General features: G+C 39.9%; 1 protein-coding gene across 1 annotated transcript; it reads right to left on the bottom strand.

The window, feature by feature from the left end:
- Window positions 1-1,153: 1,153 nt before the first annotated feature.
- LOC139471187 (solute carrier family 25 member 35-like) lies at window positions 1,154-8,440 on the bottom strand. Its single transcript, XM_071253473.1, has 3 exons — window positions 7,472-8,440; window positions 6,596-6,814; window positions 1,154-3,312 (listed from the first exon to the last, which is right to left on the bottom strand). The coding sequence occupies exons 1-3, from the start codon at window positions 7,865-7,867 to the stop codon at window positions 2,971-2,973; spliced, it is 957 nt and encodes a 318-aa protein (XP_071109574.1). The 5' UTR covers window positions 7,868-8,440; the 3' UTR covers window positions 1,154-2,970.
- Between the last annotated feature and the right edge of the window lie 18,019 nt (window positions 8,441-26,459).

Here is a 26,459-nt window from a genome sequence, read left to right as displayed (position 1 = left end):
AAGTGTCACTATAATGCAATTGCTTCCACGTGAGAACATTTCAATCAACCCTTGTAGCATTCGTCAACAGAAGTACAACGCTTCTTGATGAAGTCACCTGCTGACCATGCTGACTCAAGGTGGGATTTCGTTTATAAAAAGACACTGAGCTTTTCAATGTATTCTCTTTCATACAACTGTAATCCATTCTCAATAAATCTGTCTGATGATATACCAGGTTATGGTGAGTATCCGATTATGTCGGACCAGTATTAATTCATTAGTACGTTGCCATCCCTGGTCCATAATATCTCACTTCACAATTTTATTGGAGATCAGGTAGAAATGTATTGATTCACAACAACCGTAAGGCAAATGATAGCTGCCGTGTTGACTGGATTCAAGTCTACACCCACTCCCCCACCACGCGATCTACCCTGGGCCCCCCTCCTTGTCACCATCTGGAAATGTTTTCCTGTATATCTATCACTAGCATCTGTTATTGTAATCACCCAGAACTCTGTACATATATTCTCATCTATCTTCACTGGCTAAACATGCTGGTACAGTGAGAATACTGGGGCATACTTCAGCTATGAAATCCACAGACATCTGGACAATCGTTGAACTCCAACCTTAAGTTCACACACTGCAAAGTGATGATACATTTAACACACATTGAATCTCATGCATTCTGGACCTGATTGTCATGTCACTAAACCATCACACAACACACAACATCTTATGTCAGTCATTGCTAACTCGTCAACGAAAACAACTCAATCCTTGCTAACTCGTCAACGAAAACAACTCAGTCCTTGCTAACTTGTCAACGAAAACAACTCAGTCCTTGCTAACTCGTCAACGAAAACAACTCAGTCCTTGCTAACTCGTCAACGAAAACAACTCAATCCTTGCTAACTCGTCAACTCAAACATCAGTCCTTGCTAACTCGTCAACGAAAACAACTCAGTCCTTGCTAACTCATCAACAAAAAACAACTCAAACCTTACTAACTTGTCAAACACAACCATCTCAGTCTTTGGTAACTAGCAATAATAATCAAACGGTTATTAATAATGTGACAGATTCCATTCACCAAGTAAACGCTGAGGACAACTCAAACATCAGTCTTTGCTGACAAGTCCACTCAAACATCAGTCTTTGCTAACTAGTCAACTCAAACATCAGTCTTTGCTTACTAGTCAACTCAAACATCAGTCTTTGCTAACTAGTCAACCCACCCCATTCTTTGGTAACTAGTCAACCCAAACATCAGTATTTGCCAACTAGTCAACTCAAACATCAGTATTTGCCAACTAGTCAACCCAAACATCAGTATTTGCCAACTAGTCCACTCAAACATCAGTATTTGCCAACTAGTCAACTCAAACATCAGTATTTGCTAACTAGTCAACCCAAACATCAGTATTTGCTAACTAGTCAACCCAAACATCAGTATTTGCCAACTAGTCAACTCAAACATCAGTATTTGCCAACTAGTCAACTCAAACATCAGTATTTGCCAACTAGTCAACTCAAACATCAGTCTTTACCGACTAGTCAACTCAAACATCAGTATTTGCTAACTAGTCAACCCAAACATCAGTCTTTGCCAACTAGTCAACTCAAACATCAGTATTTGCCAACTAGTCAACTCAAACATCAGTATTTGCTAACTAGTCAACCCAAACATCAGTCTTTACTGACTAGTCAACTCAAACATCAGTATTTGCTAACTAGTCAACCCAAACATCAGTATTTGCTGACTAGTCAACTCAAACATCAGTCTTTGCTGACAAGTCCACTCAAACATCAGTCTTTGCTAACTAGTCAACTCAAACATCAGTCTTTGCTTACTAGTCAACTCAAACATTAGTCTTTGCTAACTACATGTAGTCAACTCAAACATCAGTCTTTGCTTAAGAGTAAACTCCAAATTCTCAGCACAAAGATATGAAAAACACAATATAACTATGATAAAAAAGATACAGCCTTGAAAAATGCGGATTTCATGGACCACTGTCACCCCTCATATAACTGGTCCACTTTTAATTATCCACCAAATCAGATACTGCACACCACAGCTTCATCAGGAGGAAAGACCATTACACTACTACAACTGATGAGGGTACTACACAGCTACATCTGGGTGTGGTCCACCTTCCTGATGTGGATGGGTACTACACATCTACATTTGGGCGTGGTCCACCTTCCTGATGTGGATGGGTACTACACAGCTACATCTGGGTGTGGTCCACCTTCCTGATGTGGATGGGTACTACACAGCTACATCTGGGTGTGGTCCACCTTCCTGATGAGGATGGGTACTACACAGCTATATTTGGGTGTGGTCCACCTTCCTGATGTGGATGGGTACTACACAGGTACATTTAGGTGTGGTCCACCTTCCTGATGAGGATGGGTACTACACAGCTATATTTGGGTGTGGTCCACCTTCCTGATGAGGATGGGTACTACACAGGTACATTTAGGTGTGGTCCACCTTCCTGATGAGGATGGGTACTACACAGCTATATTTGGGTGTGGTCCACCTTCCTGATGAGGATGGGTACTACACAGGTACATTTAGGTGTGGTCCACCTTCCTGATGAGGATGGGTACTACACAGCTATATTTGGGTGTGGTCCACCTTCCTGATGAGGATGGGTACTACACAGGTACATTTAGGTGTGGTCCACCTTCCTGATGTGGATGGGTACTACACAGGTACATTTAGGTGTGGTCTACCTTCCTGATGAGGATGGGTACTACACAGCTACATCTGGGTGTGGTCCACCTTCCTGATGTGGATGGGTACTACACAGGTACATTTAGGTGTGGTCCACCTTCCTGATGAGGATGGGTACTACACAGCTATATTTGGGTGTGGTCCACCTTCCTGATGAGGATGGGTACTACACAGGTACATTTAGGTGTGGTCCACCTTCCTGATGAAGCTAGGCAATACACAGGTATAACTCATGTGTATCAGCTCTGGTATGTTTCCTTCTTGCCCTGGTGAGGTTTCTTCCACAGGGAGTAGAGTTTGCGCACCTCGTCCCACAACACAAGACTGATGACCGTGTGTGGTCCGAGTCGGAAGTAGCTTGCTCCCCAGCCCTTGTAGAACCCCCAGAAACCCTCCTTCCTGAGAATCTTCATGAGGCAGTCGGACACCCCCGAGTACAGCAGCCCCTTTCCATGTGCGTCCACGCCCTGGTTGTAGAGTCGCGTCGTCACCACGTCAAACGGCGTCATGAAGCAGGTGACGATGATGCCGCTGGCCATGCTGGCTGACAGAGCGTTCATCCAGCTGTCTCTCGGAAACCACTGAAATGTTGTGTTACAGTTGTGTTAATCATTTGTGATTTGAGATGTGCACAGCATAATTTTAGGACTATTCAAACAGAGGAAACACACTGTACCTACCTGGGGATAGTAGGTAAGTGGACCATTGGGGAAGGTAATTCGAGTATATGATATAGATGTATTACATTGTGTATGACATGGGTCTATTTCATAGATGTATTACATTGTGTATGACATGGGTATATTACATAGATGTATTACATGGGTATATTACATAGATGTCTAATATTGTGTATGACATGGGTCTATTACATAGATTATTACATTGTATATGGCATGGGAATATTACATTGTGTATGGCATGAGTATATCACAAAGATGTATCACATTATGTATGACATGGGTATATTACATAGATTATTACATTGTGTATGGCATGCATATATTACATAGAAGTATTAGATTGTGTATGACATGGGTATATTACATTGTGTATGACATGGGTATATTACATTGTGTATGACATGGGTATATTACATAGATGGATTACATTGTGTATGACATGGGTATATTACATAGAAGTATTACATTGTGTATGACATGGGTGTATTACATAGATGTATTGCATTGTGTATGACATGGGTATATTACATAGATTATTACATGGTATATGGCATGCGTATATTACATAGAAGTATTAGATTGTGTATGACATGGGTATATATCATTGTGTGTGACATGGGTATATTACATAGATGTATTGCATTGTGTATGACATGGGTATATTACATAGATTATTACATTGTATATGGCATGCGTATATTACATAGAAGTATTAGATTGTGTATGACATATAACATTGTGTATGACATGGGTATATTACATAGATGTATTACATTGTGTATGACATGTGTATTTTACATAGATGTACTGCATTGTGTAAAACATGGGTATATTACATAGATGTATTGCATTGTGTATGACATGGGTATATTACATAGATGTATTTCAGTGTGTATGACATGGGTATATTACATTGTGTATGACATGGGTATATTACATAGATGTATTACATTGTGTATGACATGGGTATATTACATAGATGTATGACATGGGTATATTACATTGTGTATGACATGGGTATATTACATACATGTATTTCAGTGTGTAGGACATGGGTATATTACATTGTGTATGGCATGGGTATATTACATAGATGTATTACATTGTGTATGACATGGGTATATTACATAGATGTATTACATTGTGTATGACATGGGTATATTACATTGTGTAGGACATGGGTATATTACATAGATGTATTTCAGTGTGTATGTCATGGGTATATTACATTGTGTATGGCATGGGTATATTACATAGATGTATTACATTGTGTATGACATGGGTATATTACATTGTGTAGGACATGGGTATATTATATTGTGTATGGCATGGGTATTTCACATATATGTATTGCACTGTGTATGACATGGGTATATTACATAGATGTATTACATTGTGTATGACATTGGTATATTACATAGATGTATTACATTGTGTATGACATGGGTATATTACATAGATTATTACATTGTGTATGGCATGCATATATTACATAGAAGTATTAGATTGTGTATGACATGAGTATATTACATTGTGTATGACATGGGTATATTACATAGATGTATTACATTGTGTATGACAAGGGTATATGACATAGAAGTATTACATTGTGTATGATATGGGTATATTACATTGTGTATGACATGGGAATATTTAATTGTGCATGACATGGGTTTATTACATTGTGTATGACATGGGTATATTACATATATGTATTGTATTGTGTATGACATGGGTATATGACATAAATGTATTACACTGTGTATGACATGGGTATATTACTTTGTGTATGACATGGGTATATGACATAAAAGTATTACATTGTGTATGACATGAGTATATGACATAGATGTATTACATTGTGTATGACATGGGCATATTACATAGATTATTACATTGTGTATGACATGGGTATATGACATAGATGTAATACATTGTTGATGACATGGGTATATTACATTGTGTATGACATGGGTATATTACATATATGTATTGCATTGTGTATGACATGGGTATATGACATAAATGTATTACATTGTGTATGACATGGGTATATCACATAGATGTATTACATTGTGTATGACATGGGTATATTACATAGAAGTATAACATTGTGTATGCAATCCACACAGATGAGAATGAGGCAAGACTGGTTGTGTATGTATCTGGAATATATTGTTTCTCCCTGCTGGGGCAACAAACAAAAGCAACACCGGTCTCGCACGAAGCACTGTGTACAGATGCACCAATGAAGGACGGTAGTTTATAACACTGGCGTTTACCAACAGAGTTTAACAAAACATACCTGGAGAATAACACTGCACAATATCAGAATATTGCATGCAGAAGTGATTACCATGGAAACAGGTGTAAGGCTTAAAAAAATAATAGTGGTTCCTAGGCAATGACTTTTGAAAATACAGTGAGGGCAGGAGGTGTTTTTTTGTTGTTGTTTTTTTTTTTTTTTGGGGGGGGGGCTTGTTCAAACTAGAATGTAACCAAACAAACAGTTGTGTACTATCAACCTGGGAAAAAGCCTCCCTACATGAACAAGCATACAAACTCCTTTTGACGCCATGACCATAACACGGGATGTGCAGCGAAGCTGTGTACATGTAAAGGGAAGTAACTGTGTGCTATATTTGATCGCATTGTTTTTTAAGTATTAGGATTATTTTTTTTAAATTGAAAATGGAAAGAAAAATGAAAAGTGTGGTGGACTTGAGGATGATGCAGGCACTGCCTGAGAACCAAAACTGTTATTCTTTTAGCCTTACATAATACTTTTCCAGCTACAAAGAAAATTGCCAAACAGCTCAAATTTTCAAGCCATCAATTACATTCCTCTTGTCCGCTGGTCTTGTCTGAATAAAATTGAATACAATAGGGCAGCAGGGTTATACACAACTCACAGATGTGGACACAAGAAAACATCATACTACCTCAAGGGACACACAATAATATTCATTTCCTCCAGCGATTCAATAGCAGATGGTATTTCATCCATCAATTATTAACACTGTCCACATTATTATTCATTTATATTGATTCAGTCCAGGCTCCAGAGTGATCAAAGCGTACAGTACACAGGGACCCTTAAAACAATTATTTGGCGTCACCTTGAAAGTCAAGGTAAAACCCTGGGAAAGAACAGAGTTGTTTATTAATACACAGCACGAACCTGGCGTTCCACAACGTAATCCTTCGCAACAGAAAAAGTGGACAGCTGTGATGCAGAGCCGACTGTCACGCGGCAGATGGCTGCGTTGACGCCTCGCCACAATCCCTGCACACCAAACTGGGAGTATATTGTGCGTATACCATGACTCATGCTCTCGTGGGGATGCTGGGTTCCCACGGCAATGTCCCGGACAGCCTGGGCCTGGAGATGCGTCTTCACCTGCATATACACAAACACAGTTATACAGCAGCAGCCTGGAATGTATGTTGAGAATACAGATATGAAGTGATATTAAGGGTACAAAGAACAAAAAATAATCTTTACCGATATTAAGTGTCCCTGTTTTGTTTTTTGTTTATTTTTTTAATGTCACACTCAGCAATATTTAGCTATATGATGGCAGTCTGTAAATAATTGAGTCTGGACCAGACAATCCAGTGATTGACATCATGAGCATCGATCCACGCAGTTGGGATATGATGAAATGCATCCACCATGTCAGCGAGCCCAACCACCCTATCCCGTTAGTCGCCTCTTATGACAGGCATATTCAACTTTTACGGCAAATCTGGGTTGCTGAAGACCTGTTCTACCCTGGATCAAAGTGTCCCTGGTAGTATGGAGCCTGCTTATATCGAGTCCATGCATCCATGGACACTTAATATCCATATTTAGTTACCATGACACTACAAAGCCAATATAAGCAGGTTTCATCCAACCAGGGACACTTAATATTGATATCAAGTTTCCCAGACACTACACAGCCGACATAACAAGGCTACATACTACCAAAGGCGCATATCTATATTTACAAACATTTTAGAATAATGATACTAAGAGGCCGATACGAGCGATCTCCCCACTTTCTGAACATACCATATAAAATGGGCTCCCGACCATGGCTCCAATACATCCTGCAAATGCTCCAGCCATGACGCTGCGTAGGAAGCTTGGATGTCCTGTTTTGTCCATCGTCATCCCCAAGTTTATTAGGAGTTGGTAGCTTCCAAGCCGGATGCCATTCATGAAGAACTGGTACCACAACGCAGGGACGAGGCCACTCTGAAGTGCGAACACTCCATCGTTCTTGGCTACCGTGTAGAAGGCATGGGCAGCGTTTCTGTAGTGGATGGCATACTGACCCCGCGATTGGAGTTCCCCCTGTAGCTGCATCCGTGTCTTCACCACCTCCAGGGGGTTCGTGAAAAACCCCGCACCACATGTTGCTACTCCGCCCAACACAAACTCCACTGCGCCATGCTTCTCGGCCATGTTGTAGACAGGACACTAGTAAATTGATTCTGATCAGAGGAAATGCCTTTTTGAATTTGTGTGAAAAATCTTAAGTAAGGCACCATATGGACGTGAGTAAACTATGGAATGTCAGTCGATCCATGTGATTGGTATGCAGCTCACGTGAGTTTCTGTCGTTATTCATATTCATAACGTGTACAGATCTAAATATCACAGCCGTGCGTGAGACATTGTCACAACCTAGTGATGCCTGGTTCAGTGGCTGGGTCAGTTGTTGTATATCGCCGACTGGGATGGGGCTGGAGAATAAAAACCCTCACGGCAAAGAAGAAAGCAGCTGTGACTCGCCCGCCTGGCACTAGATCTAGCAGACGACATTTTGGTGCGCAGTTGCAGGGACAGTCAAAGCCATTCTGTCACGTGAAGTTATGTATTTCACAATGACATGTGCCACAAAGCATACTAAGAACACGTGTCCGATCGTTGATGTGTGTCTCTTCTGTGTGCTCATTAAGCAAACGGTGCGTGCTTCGACATTGCGTGGAACATTTAGGAAGCGAAAATGAATTGCAGCGTGACCAAATGACGAAATTTCCGGAAAGCGCCATGAATTAGAGTTAACTCCCCTAGACGGTACACTTTCAAGCTCCTCACAGCGATAGCCCGTTCGCGGAGCTCTCTATACTATCGCTGCCACCAGTCAAAACTCCCCACTGTGAATAGGGTGGCCACAACCATGCTTGGAGTTGAACTCGCAACCGAATGACCGTTATGTTTACAAACAAGTAACGACTGTCGTGACGCTGAATACACTTATCGCTGCTAAATTACTTTCTTCGTTTGTCAATTTGAATTTCTGTTTCATTAAAACTATCGTGTTATTGATATAGTAAGAATGTAAGGGAAAAAATGGTTGATTTTCCGTTAGTCTGCAATCTCAAACCAGTCTGATTATTAAAACAACAAAGTAAATTCATCTGGAAAACATGGTCAGTCGTAAACCTTTTCAAAATGAAATATCACGGTATTCCCAAAGACATAAACAAAAGTATCAACGTTACTACATATGGGGTTGGAGGGCAAATTTCAAGATTCTTTTAATGGCCGCACCCACACTGGTGGCAGCGATGTTACCGAGAGTGTAACGAAGGTGTCACGCGCTGGGAAGGAGCTTGGTAGACTTTGCGAGCTCCTTGCTTGTGCACAACACCTTCGTTCCTGTGAGGAGCTTGGTACACTTTGTTGGTTTAGTTCCGAGACGGATGAGGCCAGTAGTATAGGTAATGATGGTTCTGGCTCACTTCCACTGGAGCGGGATTCATATACTTATACCACCACTACAGGAGGAATTTTTTATGCCAAAATGACTATGCGATTCAATGATAGTCATGAGATTAAGTTAAATTGACCACCACCTGGAGTCTATGATATAAATTTTTATAGGTAATGATGGTTCTGGCTCACTTCCACTGGAGCCGGATTTATATACCTATACTTCTACTACAGGGGGGATTTTTTATGCCAAAATGATTATGCGATTCAACGATAGTCATGAGATGTATTAAACGAAACATCAATATTAATTAATAATGAATAAAATTTACTATAGCCCACGAGGATATTGGAAAGGTATAGGAGCAATAAAAAAATTAGCCACCACGGCTAAGGTATCTAAAGATGTGGCCAAGGATTGGTTAAAAAAACAAGCGTTGTGGCAAATATATTTACCGGCACCGCGTTATATACCGAGAAAGAAGTTTGATATTTCTACGACGAATGAAGTTCATCAGGCTGACCTCTTGTTTCTTCCCCACGATAAGGTAAAACGCAAAACGTATAAATACGCTTTAACAGTAGTGGATGTGGCTAGTCGATACAAAGAGGCTGAGCCATTAACATCGAAAGAATCAACAGAAGTAGCTGATGCACTGAGCCGCATATATAAACGCGGACCACTAAAATGGCCTAAGCTATTTCAAGTAGATCCCGGTCGAGAGTTTATGGGATCGGTAACTAAACTGTTAACAAAGCACGATGTCAAAATCGTCCGTGGTGAAAGAGAGGCCCACCGTAGTCAAGCCATTGTTGAAAGATTTAACCAGACTCTAGCGGAACGTTTGTTTGGCTATCAGTATGGGATCGAAATGAAATCCAAGCGATTGAGATCAACCGAATGGGTGACACGATTATCAGCCGTTGTATCAGCGCTGAATAATGAAGTGACGAGATTAATAGGGAAGAAACCATCCGATGCGATTAAAATGAAATCCGTGACTTCCGAATCTTCACCACCGAGGAGAGGCAAAGAACTAAAACTTCCGGATAGAGTAAGGGTAAGATATTTATACCAGCCCGGTGAACTTGAAGGAGGCCTACGTCGCGCAACCGATCCCATATGGTCCCTTAAGACGTATAACATTAGTCGATTGGTTACGAAAGAAGGAGAGTTTATTCTTTATTATCTTCAAGATGGACCGGGTAGGGCATTTGTACGAGAAGAATTGTTCATAGTTCCCGACGGTACCACCATAACCATAAGCATAGGTAGTTACACCATCATTATCAATCCATCTCTTTGTATCTAAGGGGGATAATGATGTCTTGTTCATTCTTAATCCATATATCCTATGATCGTAACTTCTTAAAGAGTTCATCTCGTGTTTGAACGTTTTACCATTGAATAATGATTCTTTATACTGTTCGTGTTTGATATGCTTTTTTACAACATACTTCTTAACACCCTTGGCTTTTCTTATCTCTCCATTATCGGACTTTTTTATAGAATACATCTTAGGTCTTAATCCTACATACTCCGCTATAGGAGTCCCAGCACATTCATCCTTCATCTTACCTAATACCTTTTTATTTACTACGCTGTGCAGTGGATTATCTTTAGGGTAATCGCTCGTGTCATACATATCTATTTTTTCTGCCATATCTTTATACACATCCTCGGTTTGTATTTCCATCAACAAAGAATCTGTGTCGGTATATAACACCTCGCATCTATCGCCGTATTGCTTCTTAAGTTCGTTGTAATAAAAGTCATACATTAAGTGTTTTGACAAGTCGAGAATACTCATACCGACGTACACCGGTCTGTTGAATTTTATATTACTCTTCTGCATATGCAACGCGGCTAAGTCGTTATCGAATATCTTGCTTCTGTTAAAAGCCGGACTGGCTATAAGTTTCCTGAGTCTTTCTTCCTCATTAGATCTGACTAATTTAACATCAACACGCTTCCTTAGATTCTCCATAGTTTTACCAAATACCGAGTTATTCATGAGCTTATACAGATTCTTTTCGAAATCGCTGGTGGCTATCTTTCTTAAATCTGTGTTCAACCTTATATAGGGCTCCATCCAAGGGCTTTGATCGAACTTAAGAACTCTGTGTATTTTCTTTAGTTTCATACCTAAGGATAGATACAACTGGAGATTTCTGTAGTGAACTATATATTTTGTCTTATCCATCAAATTTGGTACGAGTTTTTCTACGTTAGCTAACCTACTATTACCCATCAAGGAGCATTGATATTCAGACATCCAATCTTTATTAACCATTAATCTTTCGGGAGCTAACGGATAACTGTTATGATCTTTATGTAAGGAACTAGGATATTCCAAGTCAACTTCTAGTATGTACCCTTTATTCTCATCATTCACATTGATATTATGGATATCATTCACTTCGATATCATTCACACTGACCCACTCAAAACCACCCGTGGGTAAAGGTTGACTCATAGCCCATCCGTACAAATTGTTAGCGTCGAGATATAATATATGCGTGTTGGGTTTACTCGGATCGTATCCTTCCACTAATTTATTATTAGCCTTAGAATACCTTTTCGCTGTCATCGATATACCCCCTCTTAATCCTTTCTCAATAAACAAGTGCATATCGTAATCTGTGAGTAATTTTAGTTCTACGCCGGCCTTCTTCAACAATGCATCCCACGATAGTCCGGGACTGGAATAGTACCATGCCGGGTCCAAGCCGTATTGTTTCAAACACGTCTTTCTAAATATCTCGAATATATCGGCGAGTAACAGTACATCGGTTTTTAAGTACAGATCGTGATAATCACCTAAATTCTTACAACCTAATTTATCCCAGACCGTCAGAGCGTGTTCATAATCGGCATCAGTTATTTTAGATTCCGTTAAGTTACTATAGAATGATTCGAGGGGTGGTAATTCAGTTTCTTCGAATCTAGACCAATCATCCATATATTCGTAAGGATATACACCTTTTCTCAGCAACAAATGACGAGTTATCTTATCGGTATATTGATTTGTTATAGCGAAGTCATCGGGATTATTCGCTTTAGCTAAATTGTCCAGGGAAGATAACAGAAACTGTACGGAGTCTATGAATCTAAGCCCATTACTTTGCTTTATTCTAGATTTCCCATCCTTGTCCCTATAATGTATAGGTTTAGTCAACGAGAACGATATGTATTTTTCCATGTTGTTAGGAATGCACGTTAAACCGCCGTCGGTCTTTGAGATAGCTTGCATAATGAGATGTGAATCGTATCCCCTAAGGTTGTGAAACACAACGGGGATGGGTATTGTTTGAGCATTCATTTTTAGTTTCAAGTTACACTCGTTATGAGCGGCTCCGCGATAATTACCCGTGACGTGACAATGATCTCTTACGGAATCCCCATCCAGAGGTTTATTACAAACGTGACAACTTGTTGACTTCTTGTGGGCCCTCCAATCATCTATCGTCAAACGCATGGGTTTCTTACACGATAATTCTTCCCTGATTATTCTCTCTTCATTTTGTAAATATTCTAGGAACTTTCCCGCTGCATCGGGACCTCTGTAAATCATGGGAGTGTTTGTTTTCCCATCATACCTTACAACTATATATCCAAACCCACAAGGAATATGTTCTTGAGTTTTGTAGGTAAAACTACTCTCTTGATTATTATGGTTGGTATTTTCTATGGGTTTGATAAGCGCTTCGAAGTCGGCATAAATTACGTACGGTACTGGCATTTGATTACAATAATGTTCAAATTTTAATATATTTTTCCCCTCTTTAGGCATATCGATCCTGATAGCGGTCTGTCCAACACCTCTACAGTCTTCTTTATGCGCTTCTAATAGATCTTGTCTGCTGTACCCATGCAGGCATCTTTCACAGAAATATTTCTTTCTAGCATGTTTTGTTTGATCGTATAGCACCCTGTTTAATCTCTTTATCCACGTATAATGATATTTTCCATCTTTTTCGATCAGAAATGAATTGATTCTGGGAATATGTTCCGGAGCGGAGCTTATCCTGTGTACAACAATTCCTTTAGAATGTCCGAAAACATTTATAGCTAAATTATTTTGCTTTTCCACCTTATCAATTTGTGATATTGGTGTAGGTTCGTCTATACCATCGAAGTTGAGTCCATCATTTTGGGGATAACTAGAAGGTCTATCCGCATTTTTGTCTACGGGGAACAATGCAGATCTTATCATCATTCTTAAACAATCATCGGATTTATTTTTTACGTTAATTATGGCTTTTTTCTTCTTATAATACGGGGGTAAATCTATATAAGATCCACCTTTGAAGGGCATATAATTCGCTATATCTAAATATAAACTATCGATTCTATCCACACCCCAACCCGAACCTCTATTAGTCCAGCGTTCTAAAGTTTCCTGTAACCTCTGAATTGATGTATCTAATGATGCGTTTATAGTATCGGATTCGGTTATAACTTCTTGATTCCTTCGGAAATATGGTTCGGTATATTCGACGCTATCGTCTGCGTTACTTTTACTCAATGTCATTTTAATCGTCAGCTGGTATTTTATACTTTGTAAATCATCTAATTCCTCGTTAATTTTACTCGATATGATGGGCTTAATATCGTTAACATCCATGTTGGAATTAATATCCATCTTCCAACCTCTTAGATATTTACCAACGCCGGCGGATGTGGGTACAAATATTAATTCTTGTTGTTGTTGATTATCATCATCCTCGCCTTGTTGATTATTATCTAGTAAAGCAATCAATTCAGCTCTTCTCATTCGAGAATAACCTCTCAGCCCACTGTTTCTCGCTCGAACTCTGAGTTCTCTAACAGTCTGTGGTGGTTCCAAACCGAGTAAGGTAATCAATTCAGCTTTTCTCATACGAGAATATCCATGTAGACCACGTTGCTTTGCCATAGCTTTTAACTCTCTGACAAAAACCATTGTGGTTGAATGGTATATGCAAAATGATTCATTTGTCTAATTGGTTGTTTTCATATATCTAAATACGTATCCTCCCCAACCTATTCCTCTCATTGATGTAATCTCTCTTCCTAGCATAAATAATCTGATTCCTGACCCTATCAGCACCGTGTTTCTTACATAAACAATAATGACCTTTGACCCCTATCCCGCATTCAGAACACTTATAGTTTATGTGTCCACGCTTGATGTAATAATTGTGTATACCGCAGTAAACATCAACACAGCGGCGGTTACATAGAGTCGTCTTCCCCATGAGTGTAAACTTGCAGTTATTCATGGTATATACATCTATCATATCATTTGTCTAAATGCAAATCACATCTAAACTATTGTATAGCTGAAAATCAATACAGCAGTCAACCCCATAATAACAAATGCGACCTCTCGGTCTTTCTGAGCCTCTGACGGTGTATAAAACTGACTCATTGTTGGTCTAGGTATTGGGTCGAGTTTTTTCCCATAAACGAGGTAGTATTCGTGCATGGCAGATTCGACATCCTTAAACGTTTGAATTGAATGTCCTTCCTTAATCAGTTTTTCATGAATAAAGTCTAATCTCTTCATTCTCTGCTGCGTATATTGTAACTGAGCTGCTTGGTATTGTTCTAATGCTTTATTATGTCGTTTACGCTCCTCTTCAACTTCTTTAGCGTTTGATTCCCTCATACTGGAAAATAAGTAATTACTCCCCGAAAAAGCTAGAGCATTAACAACAGCTCCACCGACCATCATCGCAATTGATGCCATATAAAATATTCAAATGTTCAATAATATAAAATATTCAAATGTTTAATTACTTCATTATGTCTTCCGGGATAAGTCCTTGTTTGATGAGCATATCCTTCGTTGCCATTGCTAATCCAATATCCAGAATCATCATACCTATATCAAATCCATTAAAATCTAGCTTGGGAGGTGTGGCTTTAGTAAGCATTTTAGCCATACGGGCATAGCCAATGGCCAAGCCGGTGACCACCGCTGAATGATAAGTCGCGTTTACCAACATTTTACCGTCTGTAACTGGAGTAGTCATGCTTCTTATAGCATTATATGAGGACTAACCTCTAATTGAACTTGTTGTTGCGGCGGGGGTGACGTTTTCTCTTCTCCGGTCTTATAAAAGAACCATATAGCCGCTATACCAGCAACTCCTACTAGTGCCCATGTTTTAATCGGATTTGAATTATTTATTAATTTTGCTTTGCGCGCCAGCCCTCCCTTCCTTCCTGCAGCTATTTTTGGGGGGTTCTTAGTAACTCTAGCTTGTTTTTGTGTTTGTGGTGCATTCACTTGTGGTTCCTCATTCACTTGTGGTTCTGTTTCCGCAATCTGTTGTTGCGTTTCCGTAATCTGTTGTGGTTGCGCAATCTGTTGTGGTGTCACCTGTTGTGTTTCCGCAATCTGTTGAGTCTCCATTTATATTATTTAGTGGGCACGTATGTTTAAATTGACAATACCTAGCCGTTATTAAAGCTGTGGTGAACGGAGCTAAGAACATTCCGAATCTATGATAAAACTCACAGCTCACTGAGCTTATAGCGTGTTCGATGAATGGGTCTTTCTCTAGAGATTCGCATAAATACATGCGATGTTCTGCCGGGATGGGGAGAAACGTACTAGCTACGACTGTGTATAGTTGTAATATAGACGACCCTATAGTTTTAGTCATGGTAGCTCCCAGTCTAGACTCGTAACGCGCGTACAGTTTTTTAATCTCTTCGTCGGTCATGTTATCAATTTTTTCGATGGTATAATTTTCTCCCAAATATTGGGAACATTTTCCACCGGCTACCAAAGCCGCGAGTCTTTCTCTATGTTTATCTGCATGTTGATGTGTATCTACATTTTGATCAGATTCTTTGAGCATTTGTTCGATGAGTTCGTCGCATTCCATAATGTAATACCTAAGGAGATATTTAAGTCTAACATAATATAATATGACGTATCCAATACATCCCGTAATAATGAACTGTTGCGAAAGAATGAGGATTTCGAACCACATTTTATGTAATATTAACCGCTAATGTTCAATTTGCTATAATTTTGCTACATTTTGCTACAATTTTGCTACATTTTTGCTACATTTTGCTAAGCAATTGCGTAAGCAGCTGGTTGATCGGTTTTTAATACGAGTTTACAGTGCTTCGTTGCCGCTAACACTTTTCTGACTTTGTCACGTTCATTCTTGGTATAAATGACATCATTTTCGCGTAAACATTCCTCGAATGAATCTCGATCTTTGCAATGAAACAGCGCTACCCATTTGGTCTGCTCTCTGAGATCTTTCAGGACAGAGTTGTATTTTTGAGTAAGTACCCAAACGCTATGTTGAGTATGCCTTCCGGAGAATGCTAAATACGAAAGCATATCTTTCTTTTTTGTTAATTCTTTACTCGCGCTGCAGTCGTGTATTACGAAAAGGGTTGATTCTCCTTTGTATTTTTCGTGACATACTCGGAGACAGTCTTGTAAACGATCGCCCGGATCGACTCTGTGTATTCCGTCGTCATTCATTACCCAATCTCTCGATAAGTATGTTTTATTAACGCTTATAGTCGGGCACAGAATAATAATATGATCGAAAACGTCCCGATAATGACTTTCTAAAATATCTAGAATAAAGGCTGTTTTTCCGCAGCCCGTTTGCCCGCATATGATAGCGCAGTGCGGATCTTTAGGTAAAAGATTATCAATAGATTGCTTGCACGAATCTCCCATTTTGTATATTAAGTTGCGCATCCATAATCACGTACAAATATATGTTTAATTTACCAGCTGATTCCTGGAGCTTCGTTATCTGTATGGTGACACCCTTGCTAGCATTTTCTATTCTCCTCCCACTGCCGTGTAGTTGGTCATCGTCCGTTGTTCGCATGTCGAGCCATAGCGCGTACTTCGAGGTGAGGTATTCACCCATCGATACACTCCCGAGAGACAGATCTTTCACGACCGCGTTAACTTCCGGAGAGCGTTTTATAGAAGGAAGTTTTTTAATCTCATCCCACTGGTGATACGCTAGCATTCCTGGGCTATATAGTTGATTAGGAACGCCCTCGATAGTCAATTCTACTTTTGTAATCTTGGGATCGTAGAACTTCTCGGTATTTCTTTTAAACGCATCGGAGGGGTCCTCGAACAACATTAAAATACCCTTCAACGACCTCGTGGGGACGTTTAGATTGATATTCCACATCGTATCTTTTTTGTCCTTTGTGATCTTTCGATGTCGCAGCACGCGATCGTACAAAATGGCTAAACTTCCCGAATACTGGTTACGAATTTGTCTGGCTAATTCGGGATCCGTTATCATATCGTACTCGAGTGAGATATTGTCAATGGAATAGCTAGCTTCTTCAGCAGCTCTGATTACTCTACCGTAGTCGTTAAAAGTGAGTTCGTATTCTAACCTATCACCTAGGGATGCTTGATAAAAGGGCATGTGGGAATCTAGTAATTCAAAGTCTAGGGGAATATAGAATCGGTTACCTAATGCGTCGGCAACGGCCTGATCTTTTTCGTTGGTACCAACACCACTAGAAGCATCTACGCGCAGTCTCAAAGTGTTCTTATTACAAATACCTTGGTACTGTAAGTTTTCCCGCTCTTTATCCGTTCTCCAGAGATCCATGTAACAATAGTATACATCGCTATCGTCGATACTCAAAACCTCATTACCGCTAATTTTAATAGCGATTTTCTTGACGATAGCACGACCTAAGTTCTGAACGGGCTCCCTGTTAACGTCGGCAGAAGTCAAAATAATCGTAAATGCTAGTCGGACAGTTCCCGGAACTAACACATCGTGTGCGCCGAGATTAGGAAAGCGAACCAGAAGCGTTTGATTCTGATCGATGGTACTAGGATTATTAGTTATAGTTACAGACTGACGAATTGCTTTGACCCCTAATGGATCTCGAAGTCTGCGTTGTGGGTTTAACTTGCGTCCGTATTGCGAAGACATTGTTATATTGAAAACATGTACCCTATGTTTAATATAAAAATGACTGATTTTGAACATAATGACTTTGATCTAGATAACATAACTGATACTAGTACAATCGAAGAGGGTACTGATGAAACCAGCTTTATGATCCCAACCGTAAATGATGAACTTTTAAAACCAGCCGTTGATGATTATTACGATGCATTAAAAGATGATAAAAATTATGTTACTCCAATAGGTCGTGAATATTCAAAGTTTGAGATAGATAGTAAAGGAATATTGCGACTGCGTGGCGCTCCGGATATTGATCTTATGCATTCTCGTACTCGTAAGCCCCTAGCCTTGTCTACAATAGCCGCTAAAAAAGGCATCGGCTTTGTTCGTGATGAATTAGGTTTTGTAGACTACCGACGACTTCCCGCGAAGACTACTAAGGCTCTTCAGACTATGAGGAAAGAACTCGTTAATACAGATGATTTGGAAGCAGCCTCGATGGCGGCCTCGGACGGACTCGGAGAAATCTTAGATACCTATTACGATAATTCAACGTTACAGGTACCACATTCGGAGTTCAGTATTAGGGAATTACGAGGTCTTGACAAGGCAATGCAAACTATGCGGGGAGAACTCATCAATAATATAGCCAAGCTATCCGAAATCGACAAACACATAGCTCAAGAGAAAACAAAACTCGAACAGGCGGGCGATGAATTCAGTAGACGCCGCGTTGCTGAAAGATTGCGTAACTTAGAAGAGGAAAGATTGGCCCGCCTCGAAGCGGCTTCCAGTAATAGAAAGGCACTTCGTTCGCAAATCAGTCGTATTCGAGAAACTATCGATCAAGTCCTAAACGATGATACTACACTGGCCGATAAAATTAAAACATTGTTCAGAGAACAGGGAATAACAATTGCTAGTATTTTAACCGCGTTGGGATTTATTATATCGACTTTGACTCTCTCATTAACAGGTGGTAGTACAGGTGGTAGTACACCGCCTAACGATAAAAACGGTATAAGAGAGTGGATAAAAAAGCATTTAAAAGTATTAGGTTCAGCACTGGGAAAGCTAGCTGAGAAAGCCGCGGCTGCACTTCCCGGTATAATTGGGAGTGTTGTTTCCTGGCTATTGAATTTATTAGCTAAGACCACCACTTGGCTTAGTCAAAACTTGTGGGGGTTGATCGTAGCAATTGCAGGGTTGTTGTACGTATTCGCTAAGAACTATTTAACCAAATCAGTTCGCTAACCAAATCATTAGTAAACCAACCGAGACTCCGCCCACTACAAGCGCTGTTTTTTCATCGATATGTTGTTGATTTTTAGCCGCAATATGCGGTGACACTTGTGCATCAGTAGATGTTTGAGAAACATGTGGTGTTTGTGGCTTGACTATTCCCTTTTCGCCCGTGATCGTTTGCGTTATTAATTCGACGTTCATATCTGAATTTATACCTGGTTTTTGTTGATCGGTAGCGATAACAATTTTATTATTATAGCCTATCACTTGACCGATCTTAAGTTCCATATTACTCGGAGACATGTATAGTCCCGGTGCATAAACAAAGTCCACTTTGGATCGAGCGTACTGTAATGCATCTTGAAAACGCTTTATAGACGATGGTATGTCAACTGGTGAATTAATGGCGTCCTCCACGTTTGAGACAAACTGTTTTTGCGCATCGAGCGCCGTCCCAGAACCGATAATGGACGTTCGTGTTTGAGATTGTGCACTGAGAATTGCCCATACATCAGTTCTTATCGATTCATTAACTCTTACAAATCCTGGATTAGTAAAATTATTTTCTGTTTTATCATTAAGGAATTCATTCCAAGCGTCTGCGGTATCATTCATTTGTATAAATTTTGTAACAATATAAATTAAACCACTCTTAAAACTCATAATATCCCCTCTCCAATCGTTACTATAAAGTTCCCAGCCTTTATACCAATCACCGGTTTTATGCCAATGATCATATATTCTTGCGTAAAGTTTGCTGGTACTATACAACTTACCAAAATTAACTGGAGGTTTATTAAGTACTTTATATACATAATCGCTTTCTTCTTTGACGGATTTATTTTCCTCTGTGTAAGGAACACCTAGACCATGGTTTGCTCCTATAATACGCCAATCTTTACTCGTAGAAACATTAAATTCCTGACAAATACGCTCATACGCGGACCTATCATAATTATTATTTGTGGAATTCCACGCTCGATCCTGCGGTAATGGAGCACTAATTTCTTTAAGTATACGTCTAATCTGATAGTACACGTGAAATGACATAACAGACTTATTCAGTTCAAATCCTGGAGCGTAAAGAGATACGCCACATCCCGTTGTGGCACACCATATGGCAAAGTTTAACTGATTCTGCCAAAATTGCATCGGATTGTGAAACCAATCGTGCACCATTTTATCGCTAGTTGCCGTGACCCTGTACTTTTCAAAGATATCGGGGAATTTAACTAAAAATTCAGCACCAGAGGCAGTTACTATAATCGATTGATTAGTAATGTAAGTTGATTTCATATTTAAGTTATGATATAGTATCATTGTATATTTAATATGTATGTTACACTCCCGGGAATAACAAATGGCCAGTCTATTGAACTGCTTCAAACTATCGAAAACTCGGATGGACAACTCGAAGTAGCTCTATGCGATGTAACGTATTACCAACGGTGGACCAATATAAGTGCTGCGAGAGGTAATAATAAGATATTTATATTTGATGAACAAAATAGATTTAATAGAATTACTACTATACCTGATGGGTATTACAGCATAAGCTCACTCAATGATGAATATTTTAATTCTAATGATGAATTTTTAAAGCCTTATGGAATTAGTCTCACACAAAATGAGTCAAATAGGACAGTGAAAATTTACAATGAAGGATCAAAAATACTTATTAGTGAGAACTTAGCAATTACACTTGGATTTAGAGGAGAAATAACATTACCACACGGCTCAAAAGCGATTGAAAGGAATATCGTACATGATTTAGTTCCCTATAAAGAGTTGTTCATTCATCTTGATCAAATAAGCACGACGGATAATATTCAACTAGAAAGTCCTTCAACTCTGCTCAGAAGTGTTCCAGTGAAAGATGAAAAATACAATAGCGGTAGAACGGAATCTTTCTCATTATTACAATATAAAAAATTGAAGCGGGGTATTATTTCAGACCTCAAAATTTCTGTATTAGATGTAAAACACCAACCTATGCATGTAGGATACTTAAAAACACTCCATATTATAAATAATGGTTGATTCCATATTTAAGTTATGATATAGTATCATTGTATATTTGATATGTATGTTACACTCCTTGGAATAACAAATGGTCAGTCTATTCAACTGCTTCGTACTATCGATAACTCGGATGGACAACTCGAAGTAGCTCTATGCGATGTAACGTATTACCCACGGTGGACCAATATAAGTGCTGCGAGAGGAAATAATGAGATAATATTAACACATGAAAGAGATAGAATTATTACTATACCTGATGGGTATTACAGCGTATGCTCACTCAATGATGAATTTTTTAAGCCTTATGGAGCTAGTCTAACACAAAATGAGGCGACTGGGAGACTGAAATTATCTCCTGGAGGAATGGGTGTAATTCCTTACAGGAACTTAAGAATTACAATTGGATTTGCAACCAATTATACTATAATAGTCGATTCATCAAATGAGGGAAATACATTACCCGATTTAGTTCCCTATAAAGATTTGTGCATCCATCTTGATCAAATCAGTACAACGGATAATATTCAACAAGAAAGTCCTTCAACTTTGCTCAGAAGTGTTCAAGTGAAAAATGAAAAATACAATAGCGGTAGAACGGAATCTTTCTCATCATTACAATATAAAAAATTAAAACGGGGAATTATTTCAGACCTTAAAATTTCTGTATTAGATGTAAAACACCGACCTGTACATATAGGATACTTAAGTGTAACACTCCATATTATAAATAATGGTTGATGCATCAGGCCCTGGAACGATAAGACAATGTAATACAATTGCGTTTTCCGATCTCGGAGACACAGAAGGATTCGATAAACCCGGTACCAATGGTAAGTTATACGCTTTACACTTACACGATAATGTATACAAGCGGAAAGAAGTTACATTCGCGGGTAATCTGGAAGAATTAAGCGATGTCGACGTTAGTAGACTCCTTAAAACCACTCCGTACAATATCATTTACAACAGTGAGAATAAATGGACTATGGTCAAGGCAAACATCAAGTGGCTACTGAATATCGTCATTACCCCACCTTATGCGATGATGGGTAAGGGACATAATTTAACTAAGATAATAAATAGTGGTATCGTACTCGCGGCCTATATCCCGTCAAAACGAAAAAGTGTGTTAGTCACTCCCCTGCCAGAAAAACCAGGTCATATGTTATATAGTCGTCCGGCAATCCAAAATGTTAGTTTAAATTTGGTTACAGAATTCGATGATATTAAACAGAACTTGAGTGCAATACCTAATATTTCTACGCTTATTATTGAAGTCTTGTTCGGAGATGCACCGGTAGATGCCTTCGAAATATTACCAGGTCTATCGATTAAATGGCTCAAGAAACACGAGCGTCAACGTTGCAGTATTATTCATGTCGGTGCATCACCCGTTACATCCCTCGAGGGGGTTCAAATTATTAAAAGTGGTAGTATTTCTCTTTCTAACATATTCTTGCCGTATAATATACATTTGATAAGGTTGATGTATACTCTCAAAACATTTAAGCAAGACCAATTAAAGACTATTATATATTCGTAATATACACTATGAGTTTATATCCAGCGCTCGATGAAATGAAGGAAACTGTTGATGGATTTCGATTACATCAAATAAGCGACATAAAACATCGAATAGAAAAGGATAGGGAGTTGAGACTTGGATTGTATAAAAAGTATCGCAGAGCCGTGAATGCTCTGGACGGAGTTGACACCGCTCATGTAGTAGCTGGCATGGGACTCGGTGTAGCCGGTGTCGGTTTACTATCAACTATAATCGCCGCGCCTATCGTGCTCGGCATGGAAGTAACCGCCGGAGTCTCAGGACTGGCAGGAATAGCCATAAAATTCATTTCTCGTAGGTTGCAAAAGAAAGCATTAAAACACGATAGTATTCGGATACTCGCCGATGCAAAGTTGAACAGCATCGAGGATCATATTTCGACAGCAAAGGCCGATTGTAAGATATCCGAGGATGAGTTTCGTTTAGTGCTGTCGGAACTCACCAAATACAATGAAATGAAGCAGGAGATTCGATCAAAATCTCGTAAGACCAATGGTATTAGCGAAGACGAGAAAAAAAAGTTCATAGAACAAGGGAGGCAACAAGCGCGTCAATTATTCCGTGCCAAAACCAAAGAACTGGTTGGAGATTAAAAATAAATTGCTTACTATCGTGTGATTACATTTAGACAAATGCTTACATAAATATATAATAATGGAAAAAACTATTAAATGGAGAGAATTACCACAAGGGTTTTATTATATCAGTGATGTCAAACCAACCAAATACGGTAATCAATTGTTTCTTATCAATTTACAAAAAGAGTGTAGTTATATAGTCTGGTCTCCTAGTAAAATGAACGAAGAACTTAATAAAAATGTTGAATATCGCTTTATCGATAAAAATAATGAAGAATATTTTTATTACCATTTAGACTCATCTAAAGCAATGATTGGACCCAGGTATTGGTGAGCTGGAGCTGAATCTCATGACTATCGTTGAATCGCATAGTCATTTACACATAAAAAATCCCCCCTGTAGTAGAAGTATAGGTATATAAATCCGGCTCCAGTGGAAGTGAGCCAGAACCATCATTACCTATAAAAATTTATATCATAGACTCCAGGTGGTGGTCAAGTTAACTTAATCTCATGACTATCATTGAATCGCATAGTCATTTTGGCATAAAAAATTCCTCCTGTAGTGGTGGTATAAGTATATGAATCCCGCTCCAGTGGAAGTGAGCCAGAACCATCATTACCTATACTACTAGGCCAGCTTATCAAATTACCACTGTGGTTGTGACACTTTTTACTACTAAAAAATGAATTTGCAGTACTGCTTTTTTTGCGTCAACGCGTAAATAGATGTTATTACGCGAGTGTGTTTGGGGACGGTAAATACCCTGTTTTAGGAATAAACATTGTATCTAGCGAACCTTGGCCGAGCTATTTTGTTTATTAAACACTGAAAGTAGTCCCACCTTGACCTTTGATATTTGCATCTCTATCCGCATATGACCCCAATGGATATCGTTTTTATCTGTTGGCTTTATCCTGTCGAGAAACCTACCCATTATGTGATAAATGGCTTTTCCCTGGTACCATCTTATATTTAGTCATTTGAGTGGAAAAGTAATTTACTGTGGCCAGGTTGGGTAAAGTGACAATGGTGGTTCCTTTCACCTGCTTGAATGCAGGACTATGTGAAGACTGGACATCGTTTAATAACAGTAATAAAATTTGTTCAACCTTGAAATAATGTTTCCGGAGGGACGTAGTACTACGTACCCGTGTCACAGATAAAACACTTATCCACGGGGATCCGTAAACACGGGGATCCGTACCCACAGGGATCCGTAAACACGGGATGCCGTACCCACGGACATCCCGTACACACGGGGATCCATGCACATGGGGATTCGTACACACGGGGATCCGTACCCACAGGCATCCGTAAACACGGGGTGCCGTACCCACGGACATCCCGTACACACGGGGATCCGTACCCACAGGGATCCGTAAACACGGGGTGCCGTACCCACGGACATCCCGTACACACGGGGATCCATGCACATGGGGATTCGTACACACGGGGATCCGTAAACACGGACATCCCGTACACACGGGGATCCGTAAACACGGGGATCCGTGCACATGGGGATTCGTACACACGGGGATCCATAAACACGGGGATCCGTACACACGGGGATCCGTACACACGGGGATCCGTACACACGGGGTGCCGTACAAACGGGGATTCGTTCGGGGCATCCGAATGTGTACAAGTCCACCAAATAAAGTCCGAATACTCAAAATCAAGAACTGATCGGCCTGGAATTTTAGGTGGGGCCATTTTCGATGGGTACGAATCTCCGTGGGTACTGTTCTACTAGTATCGTGTCAACATGTTACATGGATGTGCTTCCTTGTCAATCAGACCATTGAAACGAAACGATAGTACGCAATAGCTGAACTAAATACGGTCCTTTTGTACTCAACAGCTTAACTCGTCAGGGTAAAATGATTAACTGTAATGTTAATCTCTATGTGCTATGTCTGTGCTTGAACTCCGCACACCTTTCGTATGTCTGAGCTTGAACTCCGCACACCCTTTTTATGTCTGAGCCTGAATTCCACATACCTTTAGTATGTCTGAGCTTGAATTCCGCACACCTTTTGTATGTCTGAGCTTGAACACCGCACACCTTTTGTATGTCTGAGCTTGAACACCGCACACCTTTTGTATGTCTGAGCTTGAACTCTGCACACCTCATATATGTCTGAACTGAATCTCCGTCTGATGTTTGTCTCAGCTTAAACTCCGCACACTCCATATATATCTGAGCTTGAACTCGTCAAAAGGTCCACAAACACACTGGTCAAAAGGGCCACAAACACACTGGTCAAAAGGTCCACAAACACACTGGTCAAAAGGCCCACAAACACACTGGTCAAAAGGACCACAAACACACTGGTCAAAAGGCCCACAAACACACTGGTCAAAAGGTCCACAAACACACTGGTCAAAAGGTCCACAAACACACTGGTCAAAAGGCCCACAAATACGCTGGTCAAAAGGACCACAAACACACTGGTCAAAAGGGCCACAAACACACTGGTCAAAAGGGCCACAAACACACTGGTCAAAAGGGCCACACACACTTATTTTAAATGGCCACATGAAAAGTCATAACGACCACAAACCAAAAGTCAAAGTGGTTACATTCTGAATACATAGGTAAATGTGTGCTTTATATCTGCATTTATTTTATAACAAAACTGACAGAGTAAAGATATAACATATACACCATGTTTACTTCTGACAGAGTTGACATACCTGAGAAATGGGAGGGTTTGAAACCCGAATTGATCACCCCTTTCAACCGTGGACGTCCTTGAGAGAACGTGACATGTTACCTCCCCACCCCCACCCGCCCGATACTTAAATAACTCTTTGTAACTCCTCCGACCCCTGGTTTTTAAAGGACAGCAATAAGCATGACACAGTACAACGCGCTCCCACCCCTTCCTCCAACCCCATACCTTACTGAATCCTTGCACACACACCCCCCCCCCCCCCCCCCCCCCACCGCCCCGCCCCTTCCCCTATACCTTACTGAATCCTTGCAATCCTCCCTAC

The sequence above is a fragment of the Haliotis cracherodii genome, unplaced genomic scaffold, assembly GCF_022045235.1.
Source record: "Haliotis cracherodii isolate W230 unplaced genomic scaffold, xgHalCrac1.p SCAF_22, whole genome shotgun sequence".
Classification (NCBI taxonomy): domain Eukaryota; kingdom Metazoa; phylum Mollusca; class Gastropoda; order Lepetellida; family Haliotidae; genus Haliotis; species Haliotis cracherodii.
Note: the sequence above shows the minus strand (reverse complement) of the source record. Positions and strands in the feature narration are given on the sequence as shown.

Coding starts and splice junctions, on each gene's coding strand:
- LOC139471187 (XM_071253473.1), bottom strand. CDS start 7,867: ATGGCCGAGAAGCATGGCGCAGTGGAGTTTGTGTTGGGCGGAGTAGCA. Junction 6,815..7,471: donor TCGGGAGCCCATTTTATATG/GTATGTTCAGAA, acceptor GTGTATATGCAG/GTGAAGACGCATCTCCAGGC. Junction 3,313..6,595: donor ATTACGTTGTGGAACGCCAG/GTTCGTGCTGTG, acceptor ACAACATTTCAG/TGGTTTCCGAGAGACAGCTG.